This window comes from Scomber japonicus, chromosome 4 (assembly GCF_027409825.1).
Source record: "Scomber japonicus isolate fScoJap1 chromosome 4, fScoJap1.pri, whole genome shotgun sequence".
NCBI lineage: Eukaryota > Metazoa > Chordata > Actinopteri > Scombriformes > Scombridae > Scomber > Scomber japonicus.
In genome coordinates, this window is record NC_070581.1 from 35512215 (window position 1) to 35521310 (window position 9096).

Below are 9096 nucleotides of genomic sequence, written 5' to 3' on the forward strand. Positions count from 1 at the left end.
TTAACAAAACTTGAGGACAAAATGCTCTACTACTTCCAAATCCCTCCTCAAAACTGAAATCCGAAAGACAAAAGTCACATGTGGAAGTCCCAACACTGGCAGCTACCTAACTGGCTTCACCAGGTGCTACCAATAAGCCAATCAACCTTTGGAAACCAAACAACTCTCTCAAGCAAAACTACGATTCCTAACAGGAACACAAACCATACGCCAGCATAAAAAAACAATATTCAGACCAACCAGGCTGAATTTTAACAAAGGACCCCTTAAATAGACTTTCACTACCAAATAAACTTTAATATTGTGTCATAAACAGGCCAGTTAGTCCACACATGAAATAACAAATCAAAATGAATTTATTATTGAATAAGTAGATGTTCGGTTAGTTAGGTCACACTAAACCGATATAAGGTACACTTACATCAAAATAAGAGATGTAATGTTGGGGGTCAGTCATGTAGCAGCGTATGGATGAGTGGAGGATGTGGTGTGAAGTGTTGAACGCAGCAGGAAATAATACTTAGTTCCACGTGGCCGGTAGAAGCCTGAAACCAAGTCTCAGTCTGGAGAGAACAAACGGCCAGACGGTCCTTAAATCTCCGGTTTCTCAAACACCCACAGGTGACGACCCGTCCCAACCAGCCAATGAGCAGACAGAGAGGGCAGGCCGTCACAAGTTTGACACTGAATTAATCAAAAAGTTACACATTAAAACACGTGATAGTATGAGAGCGAGTAGTCTGAGAAGCACTAAGTCTAAACGTGTTCAGCTCATCAACTAATCAACTACTAATCTTTCTCACAACTTTAACAAAGATGCTGATTTTTGACGAGCTTTTCCTCTGATCACGATGCTAGGAGAGTGATACTTCAAACACGTTACACAGTAAAACCTGCAGGATTCAGCAGTGAAAGACTCCTAACCCTAACCATCAGGACTCCTAACCCTAACCATCAGGACTCCTAACCCTAACCATCAGGACTCCTAACCCTGACCATCAGGACTCCTAACCCTGACCATCAGGACTCCTAACCCTAACCATCAGGACTCCTAACCCTAACCATCAGGACTCCTAACCCTAACCATCAGGACTCCTAACCCTGACCATCAGGACTCCTAACCCTAACCATCAGGACTCCTAACCCTAACCATCAGGACTCCTAACCCTAACCAACCATCAGGACTCCTAACCCCAACCATCAGGACTCCTAACCCTAACCATCAGGACTCTTAACCCTAACCATCAGGACTCCTAACCCTAACCATCAGGACTCCTAACCCTAACCAACCATCAGGACTCCTAACCCTAACCATCAGGACTCCTAACCCTAACCATCAGGACTCCTAACCCTAACCATCAGGACTCCTAACCCCAACCATCAGGACTCCTAACCCTAACCATCAGGACTCCTAACCCTAACCATCAGGACTCCTAACCCTAACCATCAGGACTCCTAACCCTAACCATCAGGACTCCTAACCCTAACCAACCATCAGGACTCCTAACCCTAACCATCAGGACTCCTAACCCTAACCATCAGGACTCCTAACCCTAACCATCAGGACTCCTAACCCTAACCATCAGGACTCCTAACCCTAACCAACCATCAGGACTCCTAACCCCAACCATCAGGACTCCTAACCCTAACCATCAGGACTCTTAACCCTAACCATCAGGACTCCTAACCCTAACCATCAGGACTCCTAACCCTAACCAACCATCAGGACTCCTAACCCTAACCATCAGGACTCCTAACCCTAACCATCAGGACTCCTAACCCTAACCATCAGGACTCCTAACCCCAACCATCAGGACTCCTAACCCTAACCATCAGGACTCCTAACCCTAACCATCAGGACTCCTAACCCTAACCATCAGGACTCCTAACCCTAACCATCAGGACTCCTAACCCCAACCATCAGGACTCCTAACCCTAACCATCAGGACTCCTAACCCTAACCATCAGGACTCCTAACCCTAACCATCAGGACTCCTAACCCTAACCATCAGGACTCCTAACCCTAACCATCAGGACTCCTAACCCTAACCATCAGGACTCCTAACCCTAACCATCAGGACTCCTAACCCTAACCAACCATCAGGACTCCTAACCCTAACCAACCATCAGGACTCCTAACCCCAACCATCAGGACTCCTAACCCTAACCATCAGGACTCCTAACCCCAACCATCAGGACTCCTAACCCTAACCATCAGGACTCCTAACCCTAACCATCAGGACTCCTAACCCTAACCATCAGGACTCCTAACCCTAACCATCAGGACTCCTAACCCTAACCATCAGGACTCCTAACCCTAACCATCAGGACTCCTAACCCTAACCATCAGGACTCCTAACCCTAACCAACCATCAGGAATGTTCTTCAGATGCTGGAACAGCTTTGGAAACTGATCATTGTGACGAGTAACAGGAAACAATGAGCTGAAACTCAACTAGAAAGCTCTAGAAAGCCAGCTCCTCCTCACAGAGGGTCAAATTGACCCCGTCTGTTTTAACCCTTCCTTCCTTCCTTCCTCCCTCCCTCCTTCCTTCCTTCTTTCCTTCCCTCCCTCCCTCCCTCCTTCCTTCCTTCCTTCCTTCCTTCCTTCGCTCCCTCCCTCCTTCCTTCCTTCCTTCCCTCTTTCTTCCTTCTCTCCTTCCTTCCCTCCTTCCTCCTCGGCTTTATAGAGCTTTATAGTTGAGTTTCAGCTCCCTGACACATTAGGCTAATGTATAGAAATCTATGTTATAGATACTTTAACACATTACACACTGACAGAGAAGACGTTAATATTAAAACATTTAGGTTAAAGCTGCTGTAAAGTTCATATGATGAAGATTAGATTTAAATTAAATGAACTCGTCAAAAGTTCAACGTCAAACTGCAGAGCAGATTGAGTCTTCAGCTTCTAAAGCTGCTCTGATCATTAGCATCTCAGCACACACACACACACACACACACACACACACACACACACACACACACACACACACACACACACACACACACACACACACACACACACACACACCATCAGCTGTTTGACTCATTACTGTGTTAACTACCAGCAAGCGGACAAACACACACACACACACATATAAGATCGTCTTTGTAATCATCGCACGCTACACAACAGGAGGCCTGGTGTGTGTGTGTCTGTGTGTGTGTGTGTGTATGTGTGTGTGTGTGTGTGTGTGTGTGTGTGTGTGTGTGTGAGAGAGAGTCTGAAGTTTCATTAAAAAGCTCTTTTGTGGTTTTCAGATGCTAATCTTTCTATTATCAGCAGGATAAAAGGGAGTTTAGCTGCTTAAAGACAAACAAATGACTTCTGGCACACACACACACCATACATGGCTAATGAGCGCTTTGTGTGTGTGTGTGTGTGTGTGTGTGTGTGTGTGTGTGTGTGAGACAGAGGAACGTCTAAATCTGTTCTCACAGCTACATGAACACAACACCTGAAGAAGGAATCCCATCATGTGGCTGACAGGAGGTATTCATGACATCACTCCTCATGTCAGCTTACAGCGTGAGGCCAACGGTGATGTCACTGCCAACGGTGATGTCACTGCCAACGGTGATGTCACTGCCAACGGTGATGTCACTGCGGCCTGAAAGACTCTCAGGAGGGTTTAAGATGATTTGGTGTTTTCATAAAAACACATAATGAGGAAATGTTGATTGTTGTATCTGAAAGTAATCTACGGCTCCTCCTTCCTTCCTTCCTTCCCCCCTACCTTCCTTCCCTCTTTCTTCCCTCTCTCCTTCCTTCCCTCCTTCCTTCCTTCCCTCTTTCCTTCCTTCCTTCCTTCCTTCCTTCCCTCCCTCCTTCTTCCTCCCCCCTCCCTTCCTTCCTTTCTTCCTTCCATCTTTCCTTCCTTCCTTCCCTCCCCCCTCCCTTCCTTCCTTCCTTCCTTCCATCTTTCCTTCCCTCTTCCTTACTTCCCTCCATCTCTGAGCTGCAGCTAACTGTCTTGTTCACAAATGTCTCAAATATTCTGTTTACTGTCAAAACACCTGAGTGTGTGTGTGTGTGTGTGTGTATGAGTGCGTGTGTGTGTGTATGTGTGTGTGTATGAGTGTGTGTGTGTATGAGTGCGTGTGTGAGTGCGTGTGTGTATGAGTGCGTGTGTGAGTGTGTGTATGAGTGTGTGTATGTATGAGTGTGTGTGTGTGTGTGTGAGAACGCCTACTTGTTTACATAATCCGGTATGAATAAACATGAGATGATTTATGAATAAACATCTCTCTCTCTCACACACACACACACACACACACACACACACACACACACACACACACACAGCGTTGGGAACTCTCAGCTCCTCATGAATATTAATGCAGCGCTCGTCGTTCTCACACTCCTCAGACTGACGGACTCTCTCAGGATTGACACTCATCCTGCTCAGCTTCTCTCTCTCTCTTCCTCCTCTCCTATCCTTCCTTCCTTCCTTCCTTCCTCATCCACTCGTCTCCTTCACTAACTCAAACCCTTCACATCTCCAGCTCTGAGTCTCGAGAAACAGATATTATCAATTAATCTGCTTTTTATCTTCCAGATTAATCAAATCACTTATTTATCAGTTATATCAGACCTGAAAGAAGGATAGAAGGAAGGAAGGAAGGAAAGAGGGAAAGAAAGAAAGAAGGAAGGAAGGAAAGAGGGAAAGAAAGAAAGAAGGAAGGAAAGAGGGAAAGAAAGAAGGAAGGAAAGAGGGAAAGAAGGAAGGAAAGAGGGAAAGAAAGAAAGAAGGAAAGAAAGAAGGAAGGAAAGAGGGAAAGAAAGAAAGAAGGAAAGAAAGAAGGAAGGAAGGAATGAAGGAAGGAAAGAGGGAAAGAAAGAAAGAAAGAAATAAAGAAGGAAGGAAAGAGGGAAAGAAAGAAAGAAGGAAAGAAAGAAGGAAGGAAAGAGGGAAAGACAGAAAGAAGGAAGGAAGGAAGGAAGGAAAGAGGGAAAGAAAGAAGGAAGGAAGGAAAGAAGGAAGGAAGGAAAGAGGTTAAGAAAGAAGGAAGGAAAGAAAGAAGGAAGGAAGGAATGAAGGAAGGAAAGAAAGAAAGAAAGAAAGAAAGAAGGAAGGAAAGAAGGAAAGACAGAAAGAAGGAAGGAAGGGAAAAGTAAAAAGAAGTATAAACATGTCTCTCAGTCTTCATTAGTTAGTCTGAATCCAGTAAAGTGAGTTGAGGTCTGCAGGGGAGCAGCGCCCCCGTGTGGCCGCTCACACTCACTGCAGCTTCACACCAGAGTCCCACCGCTCAGAAAGGTTTGAGCTGTTCTACAAATAAAGTTAAAATTAATAAATAACCATGAAAATATGTAAAAGTCACATTTTATAACTAGAAGAGGAGGAAGAGGGGGAGAAAAGGAAGAAGAGGATGAAGGAGAAGGAGAAGGAGGATGAAGAGGAAAAGGAAGAAGAGGAAGAGGAGGACGAAGAGGAAGAAGGAGGAGGAGGATGAAGAGGAAGGAGGAGGATGAAGAAGAGGAAGAAGAGGAGGAATAGGAGGAGGGGGAAGAGGATGAGGAGGAAGAGGAGGAAGAAGAGGAAGAAGAGGAAGAAGAGGAGGAGGAGGAGGGGGAGGAAGAGGAAGAGGAGGAGGAGGAGGAAGAAGAAGAGGAAGAAGAGGAGAATGAAGAGGAAGAAGAGGAGGAGGAGGGGGAGGAAGAAGAGGAGGAGGAGGAGGAAGGAGGAGGATGAAGAAGAGGAAGAGGAGGAGGAAGAGGAGGAGGGGGAAGAGGATGAGGAGGAAGAGGAGGAAGAAGAGGAAGAAGAGGAGAATGAAGAGGAAGAAGAGGAGGAGGAGCAGGGGGAGGAAGAAGAGGAGGAGGATGAAGAGGAAGGAGGAGGATGAAGAGTAGGAAGAGGAAGAGGAGGAAGAGGAGGAGGAAGAATAGGAGGAGGGGGAAGAGGAAGGAGGAGGAGGATGAAGAAGAAGAGGAGGAAGAGGAGGAAGGAGGAGGAAGAAAATGAAGAGTAGGAAGAGGAAGGAGGAAGAAGAGGAAGAAGGAGGAGGAGGAAGAGGAGGATGAAGAGGAAGGAAGAGGAGGATGAAGAGGAGGAGGAGGAGGAGGGGGAGGAAGAAGAGGAGAATGAAGAGGAAGAAGAAGAGGAGGAGGAGGAGGAGGAGGAGGAGGGGGAGGAGGAGGGGGAGGAAGAAGAGGAGGATGAAGAGGAAGGAAGAGGAGGATGAAGAGGAGGAGGAGGAGGAGGGGGAGGAAGAAGAGGAGAATGAAGAGGAAGAAGAGGAGGAGGAGGAGGAGGAGGAGGGGGAGGAAGAAGAGGAGAATGAAGAGGAAGAAGAGGAGGAGGAGGAGGAGGAGGAGGGGGAGGAAGAAGAGGAAGAAGGAGGAGGAGGAGGAAGAAGAGGAAGAAGGAGGAGGAGGATGAAGAAAATGAAGAGTATGAAGAGGAAGAGGAGGATGAAGAGGAGGAAGAGGAGGAGGAAGAGGCTCTGAGCTCGTCTTTAATGACACAAGCAGTCGATCAGTGAGATAAATCAGTTTATCGTCATTTAAACATTTGCTGTCGTGTTTTTGTTTCCTGTCAAACTTTAAAACCTTCGTTCACTTTTTGTTTCTGTAGATTTTGTTTTATTGTCCGTCAACGACAAAACCTACAAAAACAAAAAGTTAAAAAACAAAAAATAAAACACTGAACTTCTGTTTCCTGTCACACAAACACACACCGATCATTAAAACATCTGGAAACAGCTGCAAGTTATTGCATCATATTAACAGTCAGGAGAAAACAGCTGTGTGAGGTTTCCGTCTAACGAGGACGTCTGCAGACATTTAGCATCTTTTCATGGACGAATTAAGAGACCTGGTAACCATGGAGATGACTCTACATCGTGAGCTTTCTCTTTTCCTCGACTCAAGGAAAGTTTAATCAATATAAAAACCTCCACGGATCAAAAGTTCAGATCATTAAAAGTCAGAATTCAGCTTTTCTGAGTGGGGCTTTTTTTTAGCTGCAGTACCACAAGTGACCATCGGCTGAGTGGTGGCGCCCTTTCAACTCCTACAACACATCCATGTTAAACTGGTACTCAGCTGTTTCCCCCTGGTGGTCACTCGCAGTACTGCAACTAAAATCCCCCCAAACCTCCGATATGAGAGACATCTTCAAACCTGGAAACTCATTAAATTTACACTTTAGACTTTTTTTATTATGATTCTTTTTTAATATGTGAAAGTTTATATTTATAAAACTTTCCCAGAAGCTAAGAAGAGATTTTATAGTTTGTAAGTGGACCAGCTGGAGAATGATCACGGCTCCTTTGATGCATCCGAGCTCGTGTTAAACGTGATGATCTGAATGTTTCAGCTTTAAAGAAACATCAGAAACGGTTTGAACCTTCCTGTCGTCTTCCATCAACCTTTTATAAAAAGCATAACGTACAAATTATCAACCAATTAAATGAAAGTATTGATGATTATATGAATGTAGCACGAAACCAACCATAAAAACATCAACAACATAAAAGCAGGTTATTGAAGGATTCAGACGGACTGGAAATGACTTTAAATGCAGCTCAGTGTCAGATTTTAAACATCAATTCATTTTTCCTGATGAAATTAAATTATGGAGGGAAGAAACTTTGTAGTAAATTTAATTTTCTAGGTTTCAACAACAGAACGTAACAGTTATATCCAACCAGAGTCTCTCATTATTATTATTATTATTATTATTCAGCCAAATATCAACAATCATCCAACAGTTCCAATAAAAGAAAGAAGAGAACCTGCAGGTGGCGCTAGAGAACGAAACTTTAACCCTTTACATTCTGCTCACGCTCATCTGAGAGCTTCAAACGTTTCCTGATGTGTCAAACATGAGACGCGTGGGCCAGAACCGGCCTGCCGAGGGTCCGATCCGGCCCACGTGAGATCACGTGACCCTCTGGCCTTCGAGCCTGATGAGTGAGAACATGAGCAGCGTGTAAAGGGTTAAACCTGCTGGTGGCGCTAGAGGACATCAGCGGTTTGAGTCTGAGGTGGACGGTGGATGTCTGGCGGTCCGCTGGGATCTACTTCCTGTCAGCCGATCTACTTCCTGTCAGCTGATCAGACGTTTGAATCGTTTAGAATAAATCCTCATGAGTCACAGCTGGATGAACTGAGTCCAGATGCAAAAAACAAAACACACAAAATGACATAAAAAGAAAATCTATAAAACCCAAAGGAACACTCTTCTGCTTCGTCCCCTACAGCAGTGGTCCCCAACCCGCGGCCCGCGGCCCCGCTCCGGGCCACTGAACATGGACTACTGGGACACGATAAGATTACACAAAGGAATAATAATTACAGGTCTTTGTTTTAAGAACCTCCGACTCGCCGCCGTCTGTCTGCCACGGCTCGCAGACTGTTTCCTGTTTCCTGTCTGCAGCCGTCAGACAGTCATGTGACACGCAGCTCGCAGGTTCGATCCCGTGACGGCGGCTCGTCTCTCCTCCGCTCTGCGTCCGCCGCTCAGGTGCGCCTCCTCTTGGCTCCTCCGGGACTCGCAGGGTTGGAGGACGACAGCAGCTTCTCCGCCGCTCGGCTCCTCTTCCTCTTCTCCGCCTCCTTCGCTCCTCCTCCTCCTCCTCCCGCCGCTCCTCCCGTTCCTCCTCCTCCTCCTCCTCCTGCTCCTCCCTCGCTCCCGCCTTTCTCCTTGTCTCGCTCTCTCTCTTTTTCCCGACTGCTGCTCGTTCGCTCCGACATTTTCACCGAGGAGTTACTACCTGAACAACGGAAGAGACGAAGGACAAGAATATAAATGTTCTTCTTTGTAGAAGGATGGAGGGAATAAAGGGGCTTAAATATTAGTAATTAATTATTATAATTAATATAATAATAATAATAATAATAATAGTACCAGTACATCTGTTGTGTTTGTTTCTGATCTTAATTCTACATTTTTTTTAAGATTAATAAATGAATCTGTTTTTATTTTTACCTTCTTCGTGTGTAGCAGGAGGTTCTCTCTCCATCCTGAACTCTTCTTTAGTGTCTTCCTCTGAGCCCAGCTTCCCTACACACACACACACACACACACACACACACACACACACACACACACACACACACACACACAGACACACAGACACACA

At 45.6% G+C, this 9096-nt stretch overlaps 1 protein-coding gene across 1 annotated transcript in view; it reads right to left on the reverse strand.

The window, feature by feature from the left end:
- Window positions 1-7364: 7364 nt before the first annotated feature.
- Window positions 7365-9096, reverse strand: part of mrgbp (MRG/MORF4L binding protein) — a 6365-nt gene continuing 4633 nt past the window's right edge. The window contains exons 4-5 of the mRNA XM_053317093.1: window positions 8943-9017; window positions 7365-8727 (exon numbers count right to left, since the gene is read on the reverse strand). Coding sequence (XP_053173068.1) covers window positions 8474-8727; window positions 8943-9017 — 329 coding nt within the window. The 3' untranslated portion in view covers window positions 7365-8473. The remainder of the gene's footprint in view (window positions 8728-8942; window positions 9018-9096) is intronic.